General features: G+C 37.1%; 1 protein-coding gene across 8 annotated transcripts in view; it reads left to right on the top strand.

Moving 5' to 3' along the window:
* The window catches only part of USP9X (ubiquitin specific peptidase 9 X-linked), a 117277-nt gene that overhangs the window by 9607 nt on the left and 81391 nt on the right, over positions 1-26279 (top strand). For 5 of the 8 annotated variants that reach the window (XM_081125137.1, XM_081125136.1, XM_081125138.1 and 2 more), the window contains 2 exons: positions 22085-22332; positions 25893-26038. In XM_081125137.1, the coding sequence (XP_080981263.1) occupies positions 22237-22332; positions 25893-26038 (242 nt within the window). In that variant the 5' untranslated portion in view covers positions 22085-22236. Of the gene's footprint in view, positions 1-18536; positions 18640-22084; positions 22333-25892; positions 26039-26279 lie in introns of all 8 variants that reach the window. The other 3 variants (XM_081125135.1, XM_081125134.1, XM_081125133.1) reach the window with 1 other exon arrangement.

The raw sequence follows: 26279 nt of genomic DNA, 5'->3' as shown, positions 1-26279 counted from the left end.
CCCTTGTTTTATCACTGGAATGCTCAAGTAGGATTTACTTTGATCTTTTTCCCTTTCAGGATTTTGAAATAAATTTTCTAACATCTCAAGATATGAGAGATTTCATGGATATCTCCTCAGAGATAATTTTTCTTTGATGTGGTATTAATATAATGCTCTTACAGTTTTTGAAAATTGATGTTTTTCATGAATTTGTCATGAATTTGTTCTTGATTAGTTGGGCACAAGGAAGCATTCTTTTAGGTTATTTTATTTCATAAGGTCAATTTAAAGACTAATAAAGTTTTTATACTTCAGTTTCAGAATTTTAGTAATTGAAACCAATCTTTGTTTAAATCAGGTTAAAGACAGTTGTTTGAAATATATAAGGGTGTGTGGTAAAGGATTAGTTCTCCTGTAAGTCTTTTGGACAATTACCTGGGGGGGGGATCTAATTCTGTGGTTATGTAGTTTTTTTGTTTGTTTGTTTTTTTAATTTTAAAAGAATGTAATGCTTTATAATAACCTTGCATTATATTCCCTCTTGCTGGTATGTTTTCTGAATCTTGACTCTCCCCTCTTCCCCCCTCAAAATTTGAAAAACATGGTTTTAGTTTCCATTTGGTTTCCTTAGGAGCTATATCTTTAAAAGCTATTGTATTTATTGTTAAGTTGTCTTATTTTAACGGAGTCCACCATTAGTATTTGGGAAAGGGTTAAAGCATTAGTCCTTGACCCTGGCTGCACATTAGAATCACTTGGGGGAGTTAAAATAAATAAATAAAAATACAAGTGCCTCGGTCCTACTCCCAGAGACCGATGAATTGTTCTGATATGGGGTCTGGGCAAAGGTATATTTTTAAAGCACAGTGGGTGATTTCTCATATGCAGTCAGGCTTGAAAACCACTGCGTTATTGCTGTGAGCATGTTCTTACTGAACTTCCAAGTGGATAAATAAGGTCAGTTCCCCTTCCCCCAACTGCTTTCAGTTATCAGCATAATTGTCATTTATTGAACATTAAAATGTGCCAGCACTATGGTAAACATTTTCCATTTATTACCTTACGTAGATAGTATTATCTCCATTATACAGATGAGGGACTGAGGTCTGTCAGGCCCAACCAGTGGTGCTTCAACTACTGTGCCATGTTAGTGAAATAACGCTGATTACTATTTTTTTAAAAAACACGTAAAACTTTTGGGTTGTTTCCTATACTAGAATAACTTTAGATTAAAATATATAATATGAGAGTATTCTGCAATTTGGGAAATTATCTTGGTTGGCCAAGGGAGATGCTAAAGCTCCGTAGCAAATACGTTCTTTCCCCTCCATGGGTCTCCCAACATGTTCAGGTTGATAGTTTAGTTGGTGGGTGTGATTATTAAAATAATGTTAGGCAACTTGACATTCTTAAAAGAATCAAAATCCGGGCATTGCCTCCCATTAGTTTATTTAAATCACCTCATAAGTGAACATTTAGTATCGTGAGAGCATCTATTAGTTCAATTTGAGAAGTCTAATTTAGCCTTGTTTAATATAAGAGTAAATTTTACAAAAACTTTTTTAAACTAAGGGTTTTATTTTGCATTTTTATAGTTTTGATTGATATTTTTATGGAATGAGTGAAATAGCGGTAACACTTTTATTGTTTCTCTTGATTCCCTTGGTCTATTGCACTAAATTCTCTATTGAGAGAGGTGGGGAAAGCCTGCTAATGTAGAATCTATGAGCATTCTTAATGTGGCACAAGATTTGTCAGATCTTTTTGTTAAATTAATGATTACTGTAGTATTTTCTATGCTATCAAGTCTATCATAAAGAAAAAAGACTTCATGAAACTACTGTTATCTATATTGGAATTGGAATTGATGATTCAGTTATTGCTGTTCAGTACAATTGCCAATGTAATACACTTAAGGAATAAGGTGTGAGAAAATACAGTTAGAATGACATATCTTACTTAAATTTATTCTTTAAATGTGCTTGTCTTGTGAGCTTCAATGTACACACATACACTATACATTGGATTCCACAGCAAATGAATTTCCAATTCTATTTTCATTCAATGTCTAACAATGATTTTTCAACCTCACTGTATCAGAATGACCTGTAGAGCTTTAAAAAAAAAAAGCATTGGCCCTGCCGGGTGTGGCTCGGTTGGAGCGTTGTCCCATGCACCAGAGGGCTCAGGTTCGATTCCCGGTCAGGACACATACCCGGGTTTCGGGTTCCCTCCTCAGTCGGGCACGTGTGGGAAGCAACCAATTGATGTTTCTCTCTCCCCCCTCCCTTCCTCTCTCTCTCTAAAAAAAAAAAAAAATCAATAAAAACATTTTAAAATCCTCAAAAGATGATTCTGATATGCAGTTAGGGTTTTTTGCTATTTCTGCAATTCATTGTAGGGAAAGGGGAGATGTGAGACTCTCTGAGTTTGTATCCTACCACTAGGCAGTAATATTCTTGCTTGAGTTAGTTTTGTCAGTCACACGGCCAAAAGTTCCAGACACAGACATAGTGAAAAGGTCAGACACTGGATGAATAGTGGGGAGAGACCAGGATTTCACTTAGAATTTTATGTCCATACACACATATAAAATCTATTTGTTCATTATCTCTTACTGAGCACCTTCTTAGAGTTATGGTTCTAGCTCTAACACTGACATTAATATCTGTTAAGGCATTAGTTTCTTTTTTATCCAACAAATACTTATTGGGCTAGAAATTAACTGTTGTTTGGAAACTTACGTTGTATGAAATGGGGGCAGTGGACTAGCTGATCTTGAAAGTTGTCCTAACTCTAATTTTGTCATTTTTCATTGTGCCTCATAGGAGACTGAATTAAGTTACTGTATTAGGCTTATATGTAGTTATGGTATAAGCCAATGGGATTTTCCTTTTACCTTTCAGTTTCTTTAAATAAGTTAAGTAGAATTTCATTCTGAGCGCCAGTGTTCTCCGTTGAACCCAAATGTCATGTACAGTAGAAGTGGATTCTTTTAGAATTTTTGCATATTGGCTTTAGGAGTCATTGTACTTACTATACTTTTAATTTTTGCCTGAAATTACATACTCTGGTGTCATCCCTTCCTCCTGCCATTTTATTTGTTTTATATATTTTTTAGATGATTAATTCTGTCCTTCAAATTCTTTTAGGTTGGTGGCATCCATTTGGTCAGACTCAAGGTCCTAAGTCCACTGATACATCCCCAGCACCTAGAAAGTGCCTGGCACATAGACAATAATTTGTTGGATGAGTAGTCAGTTCACCGTATTATATTCTTGGGTCTGATTTCTCTCTCTTTGTCCCCCACCCCCAATTCTCTTTATTGCTTGGAGTTACTTAACTTGACCTAATAATCCTTTTATGATGTGCAGTTCTGAAAGGAGTCTTAGATCTAGTCAAACTTTGGTTTTCAGGTGAGGAACGTGGCTCAGAGTTAACTTGACTAAGCGTGCTGCTTCATGAAGTTGTTTCCATATGTAACGAGTCACATTAACTAGTGAAGTCTGAATCCCATTACCTTTGTAGTCACTCTCATAAAATGTACACTTAAATCTCTCCCTGGTTGGTAATGGATAATGAGGTCATGGATTCTGTCCTTTATCTTTGTGTATTATAGAGAGCACGTAGTGCTGTATTGTTTACATGACTGTTTGATTGCCTGAATGGCAAAATCGGGGGGAATATTTGACCTCCAGTAACCTAGAACTGCGTGTACAAAATTGGTGTGTCGTCATATTATGGCCCCCTTTCAATTTATCCTTTCTGTAACTGATCAATCACGTAAGCTTTGATCAGTTTAGACTCATTGGCCAACCACTATCAAAGGAATTGTTTTCCTTGGGATGATTTTGAATTGGTAGTTTTGGATCTCATCCTCAGCCACAAAGCCTGTGTAATGGGAAGAAGAAAATTTAGGAAGAATAAAAGGAGTCTCTTACTTTTCCTATCCTATTCTATTTATTCCCATTTCCCTCCTATTGACTTTGATAGTTAATGAGAGTTGTAAGTTTAGGTTGTTGGTACATCTTTTCTCTGAGCTAGTTACTTAGAATTTCTATGTAAGTGTACTCAATTAACTTGCATCCCAGAGAGCATGGAAATTACTATATGGCATTAGACTCATGTTCTTTTACCTAATAATAATTTGTTTCTGATTAAGGTAGTGCAGAAAGACTTGGTTGCTCTCCTTGATAACATCTCCCAAGTTCAGAGCAGGGATCATCAAACTTACTATAAAGGGCTGGATCATAAATATTTTGGGCTTTGCTCTCCAAGGCAAAATTGAGGATATTAGGTAAGCTTTCTGTTGATAAAGTTTGGTTAGAGTGAGTTTAAAAATCAGTTTCCACAAACTCTATAGAACCGGAGTCTGAGACAGTACTGTGGTGTTTGATATTTGTTAAAGGAAAGCTAAATTGGAAAGATATGCATTATCAAAATATTTTATTAATTTCATGTCTTGAGGGATAATGTTCTATATAAATAAAATTTTCAGAGCATACTAAAGCTTACTTTTAAATATTTAAACCGGTTTATTTGATGGAAAGCTTCCTATACTTTCTTTTTACAGTTTTTATCTGATTATGAAGTCAGTATGTTCTGTTGTTAAAAAGCTGTGCTGGTTGCGAGCCCTGCGCACCTTGTAGCCTCACAAAATTGAGGAAATCAAGTTCCCTGTTTACAGCCAGGCAAAAGGACTCCAAATCTGTCAAGAGCAAGAAAAATAAGGATAATGTGAAGTTTGAAGTCCAATGCAGCAGACACCTTTATACCTTGGTCATCACAGTCAAAGAGAAGACAGAGAAACAGAAGTAGCCCTTGCCCCCAGTTTTGGCAGTGAAGGAGCTTAAATGAACCAGACACATTGATCTAAGGTCTGAAAATGTGAAACTTTGAAAATACTTTTTAAAAATTTTTTATCCTCGCCTGAGGATATTTTTTCCATTGCTTTTCAGAGTGGGGGGGGGGATGAGGGACACATCGATTGGTTAACTCCTGCACCCACCTTGACTGGGGCAGGGGATCGAGCCTGCAATTGAGGTATGTGCCCTTGGCCAGAATCGAACCCCGGACCCTTCAGTCCGCAGGCCAACACTCTAACCACTGAGCAAAACTGGCTAGGGCTTTGTTTGTTATTTAAACAACATTCATCTTTTAAGTGGAAATGGTATAGTCAGTGGAAGGGTACAGGACTTTGTTAGTTCCAGTTATCTCGTTCTCTGTGTGAGTCATTTACCTCTTGGGTGCTCACTTCTCTGTAAAACCAAGGTTTTGGGTAAGAGGTGACTTTAAGCTACTTTAAAAAAAATAAAGTCAACTACTGAAGGAAAATAGGAAAGGTTAAAAAAGGGTTAATAGGTTTAGGAGTAGTTGGATTAACAAGTAAAGGAAGGGTTATATAATTTGAATGTTTCCTCTCTGTGTGTGTGTGTGTCACTGAAGAACTTTTTTATTGTTATTATTTTAATATATCTTTATCGATTTCAGAGAGAGTAAGGGGGAGGGAGAGATAAACATCAATGATGAGAGTGTCATTGATTGGCTGCCTCCTGCATGCCCTCTACTGGTGATCAAGCCTGAAACCTGGGAATGTGCCCTGACCAGGAATTGAACAGAGATCTCCTGGATCATAGGTCAATGCTCAACCACTGAGCCACGCCAGCCGGGCAGAGCTTTATTATTTTACTTAGAATCCTGTGGGTTAATTGTGCTTGACCAACAGCTTGTATAGTAATGAATTTGTTAGCCAGGGGTATAATATCTTAGCTGGCAGAGCAGCTTAAAGTTTGGTTAAGTTTTCATCTGAAGTCTAGCTTAAGCTTTAAGAACATAATGCTGTTAAAAAGTGTTGTAGCCTGCTAAGCAAAATAATGTTCAGGGGAAATTGTCTTTTCTGAATTGAGGATGAAAGTATGAACATAAGTATGATAGCAGTAATTTAGTCTGGCACAGATGGTTTCTGAGAAAATGTTGATACCTCGTTTTTCATCACTCTAAGAGAAGTAGCAAAAGAAGCTTATCATTTTTATTGTATATCATTTGGCCAGTTATTCTCAAACTTACCTGCCTCAGGACCCCTTTATATTTATTAAGGATCCCAAAGAGCTTTTATGTGGAGTTATATCAGTGATATTTACTATATTAGAAATTAAAACAGACATTTTAAAAAAATGTATGTGTGCCCTCAAAAATAACAAAACTCATTGCATGTTAATGTAAATTGTATTTATTTAAATATGTCTTTATTGATTTCAGAGAGAGGGAAGGGGGGAGAGAAGCATCGGCTGCCTCCTGCACGCCCCCCAGTGGGGATTGAGCCTGCCACCCAGGTATGTGCCCTGAGCTGGAATCCAGCCGGCGACCTCCTGGTGCATGGGATGACTCAATCCTGAGCCACGCTGGCCAGGCTAATTATTTAATTAGATTTCACCTATATAAAAATGTTCTAAGGAATGGGCAAGGATATAAATCACCCTTGAATACCCTTAACAATATCTGATTTGTTTTGATGAGATTGCATATGCTTTAATCATCAGTGAACTTTTTGAATAGGCCAGATGTTCCTAGTTAAAATTTAACGCCTAATGGTAGAGATAGGAAAAACAAAGTTACCCATGCCACTCAGTGACACTTGAGGTGATTGGTGCTGGTCTGATTCTGAATTACTGTTACATTGGCTGCATTAAGGCTATCGTATCCTGTTTCTTACATCTTTTCTCCTTTACCCCTGTACACACTTACATGATCTATGATACATCACAAATGTTGTTCTGTTTTGTAGATATTCTCTACCTTCGTCTAACTTACTTTCCCCCTTTCCAAACTTTTTATTAAGGAAAAATCAAGCATACAGATACAGATAAAACTCCCATTAACTAGTTTTATTTCATGGCTCTTTTTATTTACTCCCTCTATTTTGAAGCAAATCCCAGAGAGCAGTTAATCTTAAATTATAAGGGTTTTTTGATGTTATTTTGTTTTTAATTTGAGAGGGAGAGAAACATCAGTGTGAGAGAGAAACATCGATCTGTTGCCTCCTGTACATACCCTGACCTGGGACTGAAGCTTCAACCTGGGTATGTGCCCTAATGGGAATCAAACCAGTGACCTTTTGGTGCACGAGCGAGGGCTAAATTACAGGCTTTGTTTTTTGTTGTTGTTAATCTTCACCTAAGGATATTTTTCTCATTGCTTTTCAGAGAAAGTGGAAGGGAGGGGTGGGGAGAGAACATTGATGGGAGAGAGAGACATCCACTGGTTGACTCCTGCAGGTGCCCCCACTGGGTGTGGTGAGTGAACTCACAACCCAGGTACGTGTCTTTGACCAGGAATCGAGCCCGAGATAACCTGAGACCCTTGTCGCTGGCGGCGGCGATGCTGGTGCTGTAACCACTGAGCCACACTGGCCAGGGCTAAATTACAGGTTTTTAATGTAGTTCTTAGATACTCTCACAACAGTAGCTAATACTTAGCACCTGTGTGTGAGGAACTGTGAAATTGCTCCACATACACAATATATTCTTTATATTTTTACAACAGTCCTAAAAGGTAGATACTACCGTCCCAATTTTATATATAAGGAAACCAAGGCACGGATGTTAAGGAACTTGTTGGGCTTGGACACCTAGGTTAGTGGCAGAGTAAGTATTCAAACTGAGGCAGTTTATGTACAGTCTGTACTCATAACCACTATGCTATATAATATCATGAATGAATGAGCTCTGCTAGCATTTTCATTTTTTCCTACAGCCATTATTTGAATAAAACACAGCTAGAAGGGACCTTAGCATGCAGCCTTCCCACTTTAAAGATGAGGTTCCCTTCCCTTTTTAGCTCTTAGACTTTTCATTTCATTTGTGATTTGTCCAAAAAATTAATGATCTCTAGCCTCTTTTTTTAATAATAATGTCTCAGTATAATAAAGGGGGGTGTCATACTTGAATTAGAATGTTCTATTTTTAAATTTTGTACACTACATTAAAATATTTTAATGTTGAGTTTTAGTTTCCCTTTCACATCCTACTTAAAAGTTTCATTTGCGGTAACTTGGTATAGCTTCCACTTTGGATTTTTCTTTTGATAAGAGTATTAGCCTTCGTGGTATACTGCAGAGTATTGTTTTGCACCTTGAGGGTTAACTGTTACAAAGACAGACTTAAAAGATCTCTCTTAATGGAACCTACATGTGCAAAACTATATTACAGAAACAATGCAAATGTCCATCAACTAATGAATGCAGAAATAAAATGTGTACCATACGATGGAATATTTTTTGACAATAAAAAGAAATACAACAACTTGAATGAACCTTACAAACAGTTACTCTAGGTGAAAGAAGCCAGTCACAAAAGATTTCATATTATATGATGACATTAATATGAAATGTCCAGAATAGGTAAATCTATAAAGATAAAAAAAGTAGATTAAAGTAGGACTGGGGTGAGGAAGGGGAGGGACTGGGGAGTGATTGATACTAATGGGTGTGGGGTTTCATCTTGGGATGATGAAAATGTTCTAAAATTGATTGTGATAACTGTACAGTTCTGAATAAACTAAAATCATATGAATTGTACCCATCGTATGGGTGATTAAATGTGAATTATATCTCAAGGCTGTTGTTTTTAAATTATTGTATGTAACAATATACTGAGGATAATTTCATTGGCTAAAAGGAATTTCAGATTCCTTGGTTTCCTTTTCAAATTCTTTACATTTGTGACTTGATCTAACTGGAGAATCAGGTAAAAAGAGTAACCACTGGATGCACATTGAAAATGGTGATTATTGCTATTATATCTGCTTTGCTTAAAATGTTGAATAAATGAAATGAGGTCTTTGTTTTCAGCATATTGGATCAGCATTTCATGATTGGATTAGTGACTTCTATAAGTTAACTACTTATAAAGATTGGCAAGAACTGTTAAAAATAATTTGTTGTTAACCTGTCACTTAACCAAGGAGTAGACTGATGAATAGGCATATCTTCTGTGACGTCTGGTATGTATGTGGTTGTGTCTAATGTTTTAAATCAGCATTTCACACTTGCTCATTAGGTTGATTTGTTTAGGAACTGGAGTTTACTGGCAAGGTTTTCGTTTTTTTATAGCCGAATAATATTCCATTATATATGTGTCACATTTTCTTTATCCATTCATCCGTTGATGGACATTTAGTTATTCATAATATCTTGGCTATTGTAAATAATGCTGCAGTGAATAAGAGGGTACATACAGGGTGGGACAAAAGTAGGTAACAATTGTTTGTATGGAAAATAATACAATAGCCCTGCTGGAGTGGCGCAGTTGGTTGCGCATTGTACAGTGAACCGAAAGGTTACCAGTTTGATTCCTGGTCAGGGCACATGCCTGAGTTATGGGCTCGATCCCCAGTAGGGGTCGTGCAGGAGGTGGCTGATGGGTGTTTCTCTCTCCCTTAGACTCTGAGAGGAACATTTCAGTATGTTTTGAAATCAGTAAAAACATTTAAAAAGTATTTTAGAATAAACTCTGTTTAGCGTACTCAACAGCTATAAACCTACTTTTGCCCCCCCCATGTATGTTTTAGAATTAGTGTTTTTCCCTTTGGATAAATACCCAGAAGTGGAATTGCTGGATCATATGGTAGCTTTATTTTGAATTTTTTCATAAACTTCCATACTGTTTTTCTTTTTTTTTTTTCTTTTTTTAAATATATCTTTATTGATTTCGGAGAGAGGAAAGGAGAGGGAGAGAGAGAGATAGAAACATCAGTGATGAGAAAGTCATTGCTCGGCCACCTCCTGCACGCCCCCTGCTGGGGATCGAGCCCACAACCCGGGCATGTTCCCCTACCAGGAATCGAACACCGATTGCCTGGATCCTAGGTCGACGCTCAACCGCTGAGCCATGCCCGGCTGGGCAATCTGTCTCCTATTGACTGCATGTGATTGGATCTTCTTAAATTCAGCCTATCTCAATTTTGATTGGGTTTTATTATGATCCACTCACATTTAATGTCATTATTGATATACAGTATTCCTCCTCTTTATCCATTGGGGATGCATTCAAAGACCTCCAGTAGATACCTGAAACCATCAATTTTACCAAACTCTTTGTGTACTATGTGTCTCATTGTAGTTTTTTTGTGTTTCGCCGAAGACTAATGATTTTGAGCATCTTTTCATGTGCTTTCTGGCCATTTGTATATCTTTGGAGAAATGCCTCTTCAGATCCTTTGCCTGTTTTTAAATTGCGCTGTCTTTTAATTAAGAGTTGCAAGAGTTTTTTGTATGTTTTAGTTACAAGTGCCTTATTAGATTAATGACTTATAATTTGTTTCTCCCATTCTATAGGTTGTCATTTCATTGTCTTGATAGCACTCATTAAAACACAAAAGTTTTTAATTTTGAGGAAGTCCATTTTGTCTGTTTATTGATCCCGCTTTTTTTTTTTTTTTAATATATCTTTATTGATTTCAGAGATAGGAAGGGAGAGGGAGAGAGATAGAAACATCAGTGATGAGAGAAAATTATTGATTGGTTGCCTCCTACACGCCCCCTACCGAGGATTAAGCCCACAACCTGGTCATGTGCCCTGACCAGGAATGGAACAGTGACCTCCTGGTTCATGGGGTGACGCTCAACCACTAAGCCACACTGGCCAAGCTGACTTCATTTTTGAAAGACTTGGGTGGTCTTCCCTGCCACCCCCCCCCCCCCCCCGGACTTTGAATATGTCTTTCCTACTGCCTCTGATTTCCATGTTTTCCGATAAATCAGTTTATAGTTTTATGGAGAAACCTTTTTATGTGATGATTTTCTTCTTGCTGCTTTCAAGGTTCTATTTGTATTTGGCTTGACTTTTTTAAGCTGTTTTTCAGCCTGGTCTTTTTGCATTTATCCTACTTGGAGTTCATTGAACTTCTTGGATGTGTCGATTAGTGTTTTTCATTGAATTGGGGAGTTTGGGCTGTAATTTGATACTTTTTCTGTTCCTTTCTTCTGAGACTTCATTTTGTATATGGTGGTATTATAATTTTTTTACTCAAATTTTCATTTGGTTCTGTTTTGTTGATTTCTAACATCTTTTATTGATAGTCTGTTTAAACATTGTTGTCATATTTTCCTTCTTTTAAGCACAGTTACCTTTAGTTTTTGAACATACTCATAATAGCTCTTTTGAACTCTTTGCTAAGTGACATGTGGACCCTCAAGGCTGGTTTCTTTTGCCTGCTTTAAAACCAGATCTTTAATATAATGTACCAACTTTTTGAATACTGATTCTCCCCAGGGTCTTGTTGTTACAGTGGTACCTCAGTTTTCGAAGGTCTCTTTTGACAAACATTTCGGGTTACGAACACTGAACCCATAAGTAAATGCTTCGGTTTTCAAATACGCCTCGGAAGTCAAACGTGCCACACGATTTCCGCTGAGTGCAAGATCCTGAGGCCTAGCTGTTGGCTGTTGATCCCTTGGTTTTCAAACGTTTCAGAACTAGAATGGTCCTCCGGAACGGATTACATTGGAAAACCGAGGTACCACTGTATTTGCTTGCTTATTTGTCTAGTGACTGGCTGACCTACTCTGATGAAGCCTATTTTCTCTGTGATTTCTCTTCAAAGGGCAGAGCCTTAGACATGCACACAGTCACCCTGGGATGACAGTGGTTTTATAGCAAGACTTTCTTTGTGTGTTTTCTCTGATAACTGTTAAGCGTCTCCCTTTGTTGGTATCACATGCAAATATTAGTCTCCACTAATTGTTGACTGGTTGCTCTATTGTTTTAGGTGATGCCCTGGGATTTCATTGCCTCTCAGTTTGTTTCAATTCAGTTTTTCCACTTTCCAGAGGGTAATCTTTGAGGTTTGTTCTGACCCAGGGGAGGCTCTTAGCTGTCTCTTCTCTGTCTGTCCTTTTTAGTAAACTACTTAAAGCTATTGCCAGCACTCCTGGGACAGCCAGCATCTTAATTGCTTATTCCTTCTGTTTCCATTGTTTTCTAGTGCACCCTTAGGCTTGAACTTCCCTGTACTCTGTTTCAAATAGGTCAGTTCACTTTGAGAGAATTTAGGAGTTCTCTTATGGCCTGCCTCTCCGGCTGGGCAAAATCTTTACACCATTGAATGGCCACCTTCTCTCAGAGTGACACTGCTTCTTGAGCAGAGTACTGTGTGGGAGCAGCTGTCTCTGGTTTCAGCTTGTCTCCTGGTGTGGAACCTTGGCCCTATGAGTGAGATGGAGTGGGGGCTGTTATTAGGACCACATAATTCTTCCCTGCTGAACTTGGGTCCAGCTTCTGCTCCACAAGTGTGACCTGGATAGAAGAGCCCCAGACCTCTCAGCTGCTTTTGCCTGCAGTAGAGGTAGAGCCTTTGCAACTCAACCTTGGGGATGATGAAAAATGCTAGCTGCCTTCCTCTTCTGGGGAGATAGCTTGACTGTGTGTGAGCTTGGGGCAGAGAGCCCTGTATTCTTGGTTGCACCCACCTGGAATGGATTGGCTGTCCTGCTGAGCTGACTGAAAGTGCCACAGACTCTGTTCTTACTGAGATATTGTAGATATTTTTGAATGTGTGTTTTCTTGTTTTGTTTTTGTTTTTTTAATGTTTTTTAAAGGCTTTAAATTAAAGATTTTAAATGTTTGTTTTTAAAAAATATTTTCACCAGTTATTGTTTAATTGGAGTGTCCACAGAGCTTCTGGTGCCACCATTTCAGAAGCAATTTCTAGTTTAAAATTACTCATTGCCTATAGCCATTTAAAAATAAATTTGGGGATCGCTGGAGGGAGAGAAGGTGGAGGGAGGTGTGGAGGTGGGTATAGGGGGGTTAAATGGTGATGGAAGGAAACTTGGGGTGCTGAACACACAATGTACAGATGATGTGTTGTGGAATTGTGCACTCGAAACCTGTATAAGTTTGTTACCCAGTGTCACCCCAATAAAATAAAATTATCTTACATATTTAAATATATATATTAGTGTTTGAGAATGCCTTGGGAGGGTTGCTGGAGTTTATTGAAGCTCTTACGTATATATAAAAGCTTCCGGTATCCTAATTGTATACATACAACTTGAGAGACACTTAGTATGGGGTAATTTTGAGTATTTGGTCAATTACCATGCATTTCTAAATGAATAAATTTCAACTGCCACAAAGAATTTAGAATGCAGGATGCAGTTCTGTTGTGATGACTTCTAGGAAGCCATCCATAGGAAGTAGCAGTAGCTATACTTAGTGACAAAAATTGGAGGGGCTGTTTAATAATGGCGATAACAGAATATGCGCATTTAGCTCAAGTAATACATTCGAATTTAACAAAGATTAATTACACATCTTTATTCACATTAGCATGAGTTACTGGTTGGATATGAACTAGCATCACACTGCGGAGGGGGACTGTGCTTAATATATGCTGCCTTGACTGGTTTTCTGTGTAATTTATAATATTGTGTGGTAAGAAGGATGAGTCCTGTGCTAATGATAATGGCAGTGCTGGTGGAGTTTGGAAAAGACAGGCCTTAACTCGAGCAAAGACTACATTTTAATATTGCTTAGGGATGTTTAGGTTTATAGCTGTGGACTCTGCTATTGAAAATAATTTGCTGCATTTCAAAGTCCAAAATGTGAAATCTCGTCTCCCCATTGAACAATAGTTTCTGTAACGTTTTTTGAATATGCCATATTTCCTAGGAATACAGCTATTGTGTTTTAGAAGAAAAGTCTGTGGTATGTAGCCATTAATGATGACTTAGAAGACTAGTTAACATGGAAAAATTATAAAAAGTAAAAAAATCCAGTTTCATAAAATGTTTCTGCATTAAAAACATTTTGATACAGTTTATCTTCAAATGGTGAGATTAATGGTAGTTTTTTTCTTATTTTCCAGCATTATTAATGTATGGTGTGGTAGTTAAAAATGTAAACCCCTGGAGCTTGTGCTGTCTGGGTTAGAATTGTTTACTCTGTCCCAGTTTCTTTATTCCTGAAATGGGGCTAATAATAGGCTTATTCTGAGGATTAAATAAATTTGTACATATAACTTGCTTGGAATAGAGCCTGACACAAAGTAAACACTCATGTTAGCTATTATAATCACTCTTAATAAGGAAAATTTTATTTAAAATTTGAAGTATGTCAGCCTGGGTGTGATGGTATTGAAACTGGGGAATGAGAGACAATATTGGAAAAATAAGTTAGGGCTGATTGTGAATAATCTTGAATAATAGTTCTTACTTAAAAGGTAGAGAGGAGGAGACCAGTAACTGTTTCAGAGATTGAAAATGTTTGGGAGATTGGTTTAGCATTAATGTACTAAACAGATTGGTAGTGTGGAGGCCAGCCAGGATACTGTTAAAATTGGAGTCTAGCCTAGAATGGGTAGGAGTGGGAATGGAAAAGATAACATTGGATACCACATAAAAGAGGAATTGATGGAAATGGGAAGGGGTTTGACTTTGTTGTTGTTTTTACTACCCACCCCAACCCCTCAGTTTAGTTTGTTTTCTTTTTAAATCCTTACCTGAGGATATTTTTTTCCCCATTGCTTTTCAGAGAGAGTTGAAGAGAGGGGGAGAGGGAAAAACATCAATGTGAGAGACACGTCGATTGGTTGCCTCCCTCACGTGCCCAGACCGTGGCCAGGGATCGAGCCTGCAACCCAGGTACTTGCCCTTGAATGGAATCGAACCCAGGACCCTTCAGTCCGTGCAGGCCAACTCTAACCACTGAGCCAAACTGGCCAGGGCCCCTTCCTTTTAGTTTTTGAGCATCTACTTGTGTGCCAGTGAATCCTTGGGATTCAGTGGTGAACAAAGTTCATACAGCTTTTGTCCTTGTAGAACTTTTATTTTTTTAGTAGGGAGAGAGATCATCACACAGATACCATGAAAGAAAAGACCCTCAGGAGTATATACAGTTAGGGTAGGCTCTGTGACTTTAAGCTAAACAATGTATAACTAAACCCAGTTTTACCATAGGCAGTTGATTCGAACGAGTAAAATTCCTTCTGTGTCTTACCAACTTTATAAAGAAACAATGTTGAAGTTATTGGAGGACCTACTGTACTTGATGAGTTCTGTCAGCAGGGTTTGGGGCTGATTGAATCAATATAGGCAAAACAGTAGGCTGCTTGTACAAAGGCCCCAGTGGCAGCATGAGGGAAGTATATTTTGAAGAAGAAGGCAAATTAAATTGGAGTTAGAACAAGCTTTGGGTCAGGAGTTGCAAGTTAAGGCTGAAGTTAAGTGTTTGAGGGGCTTTGTATACCATTAGAAAAGTATTTTAGCCTTTATCCTGGTCTTCGAAGATTTTTAAGCAGGCCATGACATGCTGTGGTTTGCCTTTCAATAAGACTCATAGTGATCATTTCTAATGCAAAAAGATAAAACATAATTGTAAGGATGGACGCAGGCTGGACAGTAACTGCTTTTAAGAGAAAGAACAATATCTTATCCTTGTTCCCATTTTTTCCCCTCTTAACTTTTCCCCTTCGAATTCAGAGAGTACATCAGTATCTTGGGAGCTATAGCAAACCTTCGTGGTGTAAAGGAAGAGCCAACGGCTTTGGAGTCTAACAGATGGTACTGGCATCTTGGACAAGCTCAGGTTACTTACTCTTTTAGCTTATGTTTATGTCTGTTAAATTGTACTAATAACCATATGGGATAGGTATCCTGGTGATCAAATGAGGTTGTACAGTTCACCTACTATTGTGCCTTATATATATGTGCTCATATTTCTAAAGTAGTGAATATAGTTTCTGAATATAATTGATCGTGAGATGTGTCACAAATAATAATTAGTTAAATACAATAGCAATGTTTACAAATGAGGTTATCTAAAAATTAGAGTCAGGATTATCCCCCCAATAATTATTTTGTACTCACATTTCAATATGTTTCCTTAGAAGGGATAAAGAAAAACCTAGAAGTCCAGCTATTGCACAGATTGTCTGCACATACTATTTTTGGTTATTTTTATTTTGTGTTTTGCTTCATACTGTTTTTGGGTTTGGGCAATTTCTCTGTGTGTCCGTGGAGGTGGATCAAACCCGTAATACCTTGTGTGTGTCATTTCTCATGCTGTGGTGGAAAACTACCATGTAGGATAGGGAACATTTTCTTCCAAACAACAGGGCATAAAAAGTTTGTCTTTAATCATAGTGAATCTGTCATAGCATTAGAAGTGTAAATTTAAAATGGTCTAAGGACTGTATGCTTAAAAATAAGTATTTTCATTCTTCAAAATGGTGGTTATTTTGAAATAAAGGCAGTACTTAAAATGATGGTTCATATTGGATTATAATAAAGGTGGAACAATTATACATTTCATGTTAAAATTTTAAATCTGCATAATTTAAGTGTTCTATAACTAGTGTATTAATTACAAAATAATAGTTTGTCTAAGATAGTTATACAAGTTTTCATTCTGTATAGTCATGAGCAAAAGTAGTGAGGACTAGTGTCTTGTGAAGGCTAAGCACAGCCTTCAGTTGTGTCTCTCACCTCTGATGAGTCAAGTCTTTTAAGAAGGGAAAAAGAAGTTATGGATGTCAAACATGGCATTAAAAAGGAAGTAAAATAATCGAGTAATTTCCCCTTTGATTTTAGTACATAAAACCAGAGTAGGTAAAAGTCACAAGTTAAGATAATTTCCGTGGATGAGTTTAAGGATGGTCTATCAAAATGTTTTCTAAAAAACTCAACTCATTTTGATGTCCAGTAAAGGAAATAATTTGTTGGAGTGTTGGATTTGCTGTTGCTTATTGTCTCTATCCTTGATCTGTAATGTTATTCTGCAAGAACAGAGAGATTTGCCTGCTGTGCACTGTAATAATCCCTTATATTTAAAACAGTATGTGGCCCATTGTAGGTGTTAAGCACATATTTCTTGAATGACTAAGCTTTGTTTTGGAACTCTTTTGGGGTACTAGTATCATATACATGGAGTTGTAGAGGGTTTCAGTGTGCTATATAAGAGGAGAGAGAGATTCTAGAATGTAAGGAACGTTTGAGCAGAGATAGAATAATGACTGGGTATAGAAAGGGATTCTTTGTCCCAAGGGTTTCTCTGGTATGAAGGACTTCCCATTGAAAGCTGCTAGAGAAATTAAGTTCAGCAAAGTTTAAAATAACTAGTAAGTAGTTTGCTGCTTATGGAATACTAGGTTTTTTTAAAGAACGTAATGCCAGCCCTGGCCTGGTGGCTCGGTCAGTTGCAGCATCGTCCCTTACACCACAAGGTTTTGGGTTCAATTTCTGGTCACGGCCCGTACAGGAGGCAGTCAGTGGATGTTTTTCTCCAACCCCCCCCTCCCCCAATAAAAAACATGTCCTCGGGTGATGATCATAATGCCAATCTTGATTCAGGGAATGGTGATGTTTTTCCAGTCTTGGAGATGTTGATATGCTAAATTTGAATATGAAAAAAATGCTGTGTATTCTAAAGGCAATCTGATACTGCCATTTTGGTTACATTTTGGCATTGCAGAAAATCTTATATGCATTCTGGTAAAATGTGAGTGACGGCGGGGGGCGGGGGGGATGACAGGTGACCCTTGTAGTACTGTTTTTCTAAAAGTAAAACTTAAAACTTTATATAAAACTTAAAATTCTACTTCATTTAGTAAATTTTCACATTGTCATTTGTTGAATCTGAGTGTTTCTATAGGAAGTGGTTGTTAATTGTGTCAAGTTTTACATGATTTGAATAATTTTTTAGTTTCTTTAGTTCTGTGTAGTATACTGCTGCTTTGACTTGGTAGAAAGCTTGTACTAGCCTCTCTAGGTGTTCCTAAATCTCTCTGGCTTAGAAAACAAGCTCCTGTAATCAAGTTAAGGCAATGTGATTCCCACTTGGGAATCCAGTGTGTTTCCTCCATTTGGATTAAATGGCATTTATTAAGAAAGGAAGCAGTATTATTCTTGGATAACTTAGTTGTAGCATATCTTTGATAATTTTTTTTCCATTCAAATCTTTCCAAATTCAAATATTCAAGAATCCTGCACAGTACTTATAAATAGGGAAAAGAAAGTTACATTTTTAAAAAATTACTGTGTGCTTGGTATTTGCAAAACACCTTTATTAAAATAATTCTCATGACATTTTTGTGGATAGCATTATCTCAGTTTTAAAGACCTGGAAAAATTATGAGTGGTTGTTACTGGCCTTTAAGGTAGGCAGCCTGTGGAGGGACAGAGGTAGGATTTTAAACAAGAGCTATGTTTGAGTCCAGAAGTTATTTTTAATTGATTCATACCAATTTCTTACTCTAAATCTTTCAACCTGTCATATGGAGGAAAAAGGTATTCAGTTCTTATGTGGTAGTAGAGAGATGGCTATTAAAAATAGCAAAATTGCCCAGCCAGCGGGTCTCAGTGGTTGAACGTCAACCCATGAACCAGGAGATCACAGTTCAGTTCCTGGTCAGGGCACATGTCCGGGCTGCCGGCTCTATCCCCCATAGGGGGCATGCAGGAGGCAGCCGATCAATGACTCTCTCATCATTGATGTTTCTTTCTTTCCCTCTCCCTTCCTCTCTCTGAAATAAATTTTTAAAATATTTTTTAAAAATAGAATAGAGCAGTGTGTGCTGTGCTGAGACCTGATGTACTGGAAATTTGGAAATGTAGAGAACTTGACAGAGGTAGAAGAAACCGGGAAACCGAGAGACGTTAAGGTGAGACTATATAAGAGAGGAATGGAATGAAACTTGAGGCTTTGCTGGTGGAATAGGAAAATATTTAATTTTGTGGTCTGAGAGGAAGGTCTTTTATTTGGGGGAGGGGTTACATACTACCACATTTATCATTTACCTTATTTTGTTTAAAGGGATAGTCTCTAAGTTATCCACAGAATACTTTTGTGTAGAATAACTTGTCCCTTGTCTTTTGATTTGTCTATAGGTGAAGGATTATTGGGATACATATAAATGGAAGGATGTTGAGCATAATAAACAAAACAACATGAAAATGTAATTTTAAGATATTTTAACTCAAATGATCTCCAAATGTTAAAGGACTGCAAAGCAAGAGAACAGTCAGTGCTGTATATGTAAAAATTTATTGTGGGGAAATATAGACAACATAATTTACTATTTTAACCATTTTTAAGTGTACAGTGCAGTGGCATTAAGTACACTCACATTGTGCAACCATCACCACCAATCATCTCCAGAACCTTTTCATCTTCCCAAACTGGAACCCTGTGCCCCTTAGTAATTCCCCAACCCCTGAGAACCACCTTTCTACTTTCTGTCTCTGAGCATAGGTACCTCATGCAAGTGGAATCATAGAATATTTGTCCCTTTGTGACTAGCTTATTTTACTTAGCATAATGTCCTCAAGGTTCATCCATGTTATAGCATGTGTCCGAATTTCTTTCCTTTTTAATGCTAAATAATATTCCATTGTATGTATATACCACATTTTGTTGAGAGAGTACTAGTTTAGTGGACACAGTGATAGAATTAATTCTAGACTTGTTAACTTTCTACCTGTGCTTTGGTCAAATCACTTAGATCATTGATTTTCTAATTTATAGAAAAATACCACTTTAATTTTAGTATGCCTCAGGGTTTGTCCCCTCTTCTGGACTTGTCCTACACTTGGGAATATATTTTGCTGCTTCTCAACCACCAATGTTGTAGACTCCCCCTCCCCCCACTCTCAGAAGGAGATGGTATGGGGTGGAGGATGTGTTATTGGGAGGGGCTCCCAGATGATGCTAATGAATCCATTTATTTCCACCCTTTTGTGAATAATTAGCTCTATGTTCAAGACCCCCAAGTTTTGCTTCAATTCTAGACTTGTAGAGTCAACTGTCTAGTGGATGTTTTCACCTCTGTTTCAGTGTTTAAAACTACTCATCACTACTACTGGCTCCCCTCCCCTCTCCCTTTTAAATTAAAAAAGTAGTAAGGAAAGAAAATCTGACATCTGGGATGGTATAAGCCAAGGAAGCTCAGAGGTTCAAGAAGGGAAGGGTGGGATAGTGGCAGCCAGTGTGTCTTATGCTGAGAATGAACAGCAAGAAGCAGACATTTGATTCGTCAGTTACTAGAGCATTGATGATCTGTGCATCAGACCTCATTCTCCCCCCACCAGATGTACATGTTCACAAACTTTGCGTGTGACTTCATGGGCGTTAATCTTCAAACCATCCACAGACTTCAGTTAAGAACAACTGGCATAAGGCAATTTTGGTAGGTTAAACACAACAGTTAATGAGAGAGAATGGAAGAAGTGAAAGGGGAGACAGACTTTCTTTTTAAGGTTTTTGGAGAGAGGGAAGGGCAGAGACTGATTTTTCAGTAAGGAAGATTCAAGCATATTTATAGGCTAAGAACAAGCCATCCAGGAAAAGATGAAGGGGATGATTGGAGCATCACCCAGTGGGGTAAGTATACGGTGCGAATTTGAGTCCAGGTTGGGGAACAAAAGGAAGAGACTGGAGCACGTTTGAAGTAGAGAAGAATGAAGTTAAATTGGTCTGCTGGTGTTTGGAGTGGTAAGAAAAAAATTGTTCCGATAATTTGCCAGCAGACCAAAATAGCTAAAGATAGGCAAGTTTCTTCAGGTTTTTCAAATTGTCTACTTCACATAACTTTTTGTAATGTAGGATGTATAAAAATGGAAAACAAAAGTGAAAGAGGCTGCTCAACTCATGTAATCTTTTGTTTTTCTACTTCATGTATAAAAGAGTTTTGTCTGTTTTAACCTCATCAGTACTTAATCAGTCCTGATTTATTAAATTTATTTTTTGGTTATGCTTATTGACAAGTGAAACAAAATATTGTTAGAACCCCATCTCTAGGTTAAGTATATTTAAGTTTGAGGTAAATGTTAGACTGTTCTGGAGTAAATGAGAAGTATGGGTTGCTTTACTTAAAGCCAATTATATACCTATAACCAATCAGCTAACGCTCTCAATCTCTTGGCACATTAGAATCAATTACTTGGGTAAGTTTTTTGTTTGTTTGTTTTTTGGTTTTGGTTTTTTATTAATCCTCACCTGAGGATATATTTTCCATTGAGTTTTTTGTTTGTTTGTTTTGAGAGAGAGTGGAAAGGAGGGAGGGAGGAGAAAGAGAAACATCAATGTGAGAGAGACACATCGATTGGTTGCCTGCCACACAGGCCCCAAACAGGGCCAGGGATCTCGAACCTGCAACCGAGGTACATGCCCTTGATGGGAATTGAACCTGCTACACCCTTCAGTGCTTGTGCTGGCGCTCTAACCAGTGGGAAGGCCAGCCAGGGCTACTAGGATAGGGGTTTGTTTGTTTGTTTGTTTGTTTGTTTGTTTTTTAAAGTACTGATGCCTAGGCTTTATTCTCATATAATTCAATCTGGAGAAGGGTTTGGACATCAGTGTTTTTTAAAGCACCACAGATGATTTTACTATGCAGCTAAGGATGAGACCCATTGGTCTAATGATTATAGAACTGAGTTTGATGGCATTCCGCTAGACACCTTTGTCTGTCAGGTAGTACAGTTGGGGTCTATAGTCCTAGCCTGGTCGTGCTGTGGGAGTGAGTTCCTGTGGTCAAAACCTTGCCAGACGTGGAGAGTCTTGGTCACTTGATAGTTGGTCACTTGACAAATTCAGTTGTATTTGAGTAACAGTATATAGTTTGAACCCTCTACAAAGAAAAAAAATCCCCCAAAGTTTTAAAGTTTCTGTTAAAACCATTTGTAAGCTTGTTTAAAAGCCATTTGGTACCAGTGATGAATGTTTAGTTGTGCAGTGCTTCTTGAAAAGTTTTTAAAAATGAGCATTTATTACCTTGTTTGTCTTGAATGTACACATTTTTACAGTGTATTTAAGTCGTTAGTAAATTGAAGATAGTGTTTGCCATCCCATGATTGAATCAAAATGTCTTTGGAATTCCAGGAGAAAACTGAAATATTTTATCATAAGGCTATACTTTTGTTTCCTTGATAGAACAGCTGATGTACTGTTATCAGTTTATTAAGTTGAATATAATATTAATGAAACTTTAGCTTTTCACTTTGCCCTCATTTATATAACCACCTTCTCCTGACTAATTTCACTGGTAATGTTGAGTTTCTTAATTTATTTTTTATCTAAAACAAATGTACTTCTTTTTCTTCGGCTTATAGGTTATGCGATGGTCTGTGCAAGATGGTTTATTCTTGAATTGGAGCTTCCTAAGACTGACAAATGCTGGTACTTCTATAAGTGGACTATAATTTCTTTTCTCAAGACAACTACATAAGCAGACAAAATTGCAAAGATCTGCCCTGTGTCGAGTATGACAGCCACGACTCGTGGCTCTCCAGTTGGAGGGAATGACAACCAGGGCCAGGCTCCTGATGGACAGTCTCAGCCCCCCCTCCAACAGAATCAGGTAGGATTTTTAAGATACTTATTAAAGTTATATTGGCATGTCTACTATGGGATACTTAAATAATGAAGCATGTTCTGAATAATTTGTGAAACAACCATAAAACTATTATTTTAGAAAAATAAATACGTTACTGTCTTACAAAGTAATGAGAAAGCTCAAGTGTTATAGATGGTGACACTTGAGTATATAATCCTTTTTCTGGTGTCCTACACTGTCAGTCATTAAAATTAAGTATTTAAAGCCCTGTGCCAATTCTGGAGCAAAGCATCAAATCATCCAGTGTAGCCTATGCTTAAGGGCATAGACTCAAATCATCCTGCTTGTGTTCAAATTTTAGCTTTGCGCCATACAAGGTTTATGACTCTGGGTAAATTATATAGAGCCTCAGTTTTTCCTCTGTAAAATGGAGATGACAAAAACGTAACTTCTTCGTAGGGTGCAAAGAGGATCGAGTGCAGTAATATTTGCAAAGAGCTTAAAATATATTTTGATACCAAGATTTTATGCTGGTCTGTAAACTTACAGGGTGATACTCTTTTTATATTCTCCCAATGAATGTGTGTATTATTTCTTCATTAATTGTTTGGAGGATTTTTACTGGTTGACCTGGGGGTTTATATGTGGAAAAGTTTTGATTGCAGATCCAACTTTTTCTTTAACAGGAGAATTTTCTGATTGTGTGTATGTGTGTGTGTCTGTCTTTCGGTAATTGTGTTCTTCAAGGGATTTGTCCACTTCATCTAGTAAAGTATTTTATAATTTCCTTTTTATCTTCTACTGTCTTCGGCTCTGTGGTGACGACATCTCCTTTTTCATTTCTGATAACTGCTAATTCGTGTTGTCTCTCCTGATCACTCTTTTCTAGGGATTAATCAGTTTCATTAAACCTTCCCCCAAACCAACTTTTGGCTTTAATTCTCTCCCTCTCCCTGCTTGTACGCTTTTAACCTTTTACTTCCTTTGGATATGGATTGCTGTTTTTTTCTCTCTCATTTCTTGAAATGGAAGTTTAAATAACTGATTTTCTGCCTTTTCTAATGTATACGGTTTTATCTTGGGAAATATTTCATATATATATATTATTAAGAGAAACACTAAAACTTGTGGTATATATGTGATTCACAGACATGCTGCTTACAGCTGGTGTGTGTTTATGTAGAATTGTGTATGGATAAGCCTTTAGGCAAAAGTATTGTTATCGTTGGGTATGTACTTACATTTGTCTTTGGGGATAAGTTCTTGCTGTCCAGCTGTAGTAGATTAGGCACTCTGTATTACAAGTATGATAGAGAAGTGCTGCGCATGCTCCCTCCCTTTCTTTCTTCCTCTCCCTCTGCCATTTTAGAGAAGTGAGCAAATCAGGTTTTAATTTTTTGCCAAATAAATGTGTCAACTTTATTTATTTTTCTCTGCATTTCCCACTTTTAAAACACAAAAGTACTTAAGTATATGGTCACAGGTCTTGGACAGAGTTAAGTCTTTCCGGTGTCATAAATTTGTTAGCCAGTATTCAGGTTTCTTTAAACATAGTCTAAGGTTAGATGCCAAAGATTTCTATTTTTAAACTGGGAGCTAGTAAAGTTCGAGTATCTTTTGCTCTCTTTTTTCCAAGTTTTATTAACTGCGTTGTGCATGAATTCATAACGTCTTCTGCAATGTTTATGGCTTGCATGGCTTTAGACAAAATGAAACCTCTACTCTAACCTTACTTTTATTTAAGGTGTTCTCGATCATTCTTAGAGCTCATGATATTCAACTTAATATTATGCATCTACGTTATGTTCTCTTTCAGAGCTTTATAATTCAGAAGGTGACTGGTGATTTAAACAAAGGGACAAAATAAATTACATTCTTAACTATCTGTAGAGTCCCTCTTCTTCTCTACTTTTTAATGTTAGAATTTTAATTATTTCACAAGATTTAACACTGTTGGACCAACAAGAAGGAACTATAGCATTAATCACTTCCCAAATTAAAGTTTTCTTTTGGGATATGCTTTTTACATATTGACGTAAAAGGAATTTCTAAAATCAGTGAGATTTTTTCACTTCATATATAATATTTTTTAAAAGGTTGTTCCCACAGGGAGAATTTTAGGCTCTGGCATGTAGTAATACTCGATGATAAATGAAATAGCCTTGGCAAAGGCACTGTGGGTCAGCAATCTTGGGTACTGTTGCTGGGATATGCTATAAACTTTCCAGAATGGAATTCGGCAATATAGATATCTGAAGCACCAAAAATAAATAGTTTATACTGTTGTAGTAATTATATGTCCAGGATCCTATCCTAAGGAAAGATTGAAGTTCAACACAAAGATTTATATACTTATATATATAAAGATTCATTGCAGCTGTTTATCTTAGCAATAAAACTTGCAAAATACTGATTTAATACTATATGGCAATTAATCAACTTTTTATAAAAGATTGGTGATGTAGGAAAATACTCAGATATCAAATGGGAAAGAACACAGATTTAAGCGGGTATCCTAATTTTATTGAAAATTTATACATATATGGAGTCAGGCTTTTTTGGCTCTTAGGGCAAAGATTGGAAGGAAATAATTTTAAATGTTTTGGTGCTTTTCTGTTGATGTGGTATTACAGGTAGTTTAATTGATATTTGTTAAATTTTCTATGCATGTATATATATAATACATACATATCATGGGGAAAGGGGCTTTAAAAAAAAATAAACCATACTACTTAAGAATTAAAGTCCTAAAATTTTTTTAGCTGTGGAAATATGCACAGCTGAAGGGGGGGAGAGAAAGATGAACTAAAAGAATAAAATTAGCCATATTAGTTAAAGAAGACGTGATTTATTTCGAAACCACTATCATGAAGTTTTAATAATTGTTTGGATAATGGTTTGCAACTAAGAAAATTACAGAATAAATTTTTTTTTCTCCTTGAATTTAAAAAATAAGTTATAAGTCCGAAATTTTTAAACCTGTAAACTGTTTTGTTTTCTGTTTGTGTAACAATTTCTGTCATGATGGGAAATGTAAGCAGAGAAGCAGTATACATTGGGATTAAGAACACAAACTTTAGCATTAGATCTGGATTCAAATCCTGACCACAGAGTTGGAGTTTTGTAACCTTGGGCTAATTAATTGTTGGAGTTTGTTTTTTCATTAAATGGCAGACTACTTCCTTAGGCTGTTGAGAATTAAATGGAATTATTTTATTTTAAATATGTCTACCGATTTCAGAGAGGAAGGGGGGGAAGGGAGAGAGAACCATCAATGATAAGAGATTCATTGGTCAGCTGCCTCCTGCACGCCCCCTACTGGGATTGAGCCCACAACCTGGGCTTGTTCCCTGACCCATAATCAAACCGCAGTCTCCTGGATCCTAGGTGGATGCTCAACCACTGAGCCACGCCCAGCCAGGCTAAATGAAATTATTTTAAAGCACAGTGGCACAGAGACTGCCTGAAACATGATAAACTTACCATGATATCATTTTCCCCTGATTTGTGTTGGTGTTTGAATTACTAGATGTTGTACATATGTTACAGAAACCTAAATCTGGAATTTTAAATTTTTAATTAAGACTTCATCGCCTGATTCTTCCAATGAAAATTCCCCGGCAACTCCCCCAGATGAACAAGGTCAAGGTGACGCTCCACCACCTCTTGAAGAGGAGGAACCTGCATTTCCTCATACTGACCTAGCAAAGTTGGATGACATGATCAATAGGTGAGTAGGCTTTGTTTTGTTTTTTAATGTGTATAATACACAGAAAAAGCAACCAAGTTTCTCAGCATAGTAATTTGTAGTGGATAAGAAAAGGAGAAAGGGTGGACAGGAATATCACAGTAACCACATTGCTCCCTTAGTAGCCTTAACGTCTTAGTCATTGTCAAGTACCTAGAACGTGGTTCTTAATGGATTTTAAAAATGAAAGGGAGTTATGTCAATAGTTTTCAGGTTGCTGATA

The sequence above is a fragment of the Miniopterus schreibersii genome (genome assembly GCF_964146895.1).
Source record: "Miniopterus schreibersii genome assembly, chromosome: X".
In the NCBI taxonomy this organism is placed as follows: Eukaryota; Metazoa; Chordata; class Mammalia; order Chiroptera; family Miniopteridae; genus Miniopterus; species Miniopterus schreibersii.
Note: the sequence above shows the minus strand (reverse complement) of the source record. Positions and strands in the feature narration are given on the sequence as shown.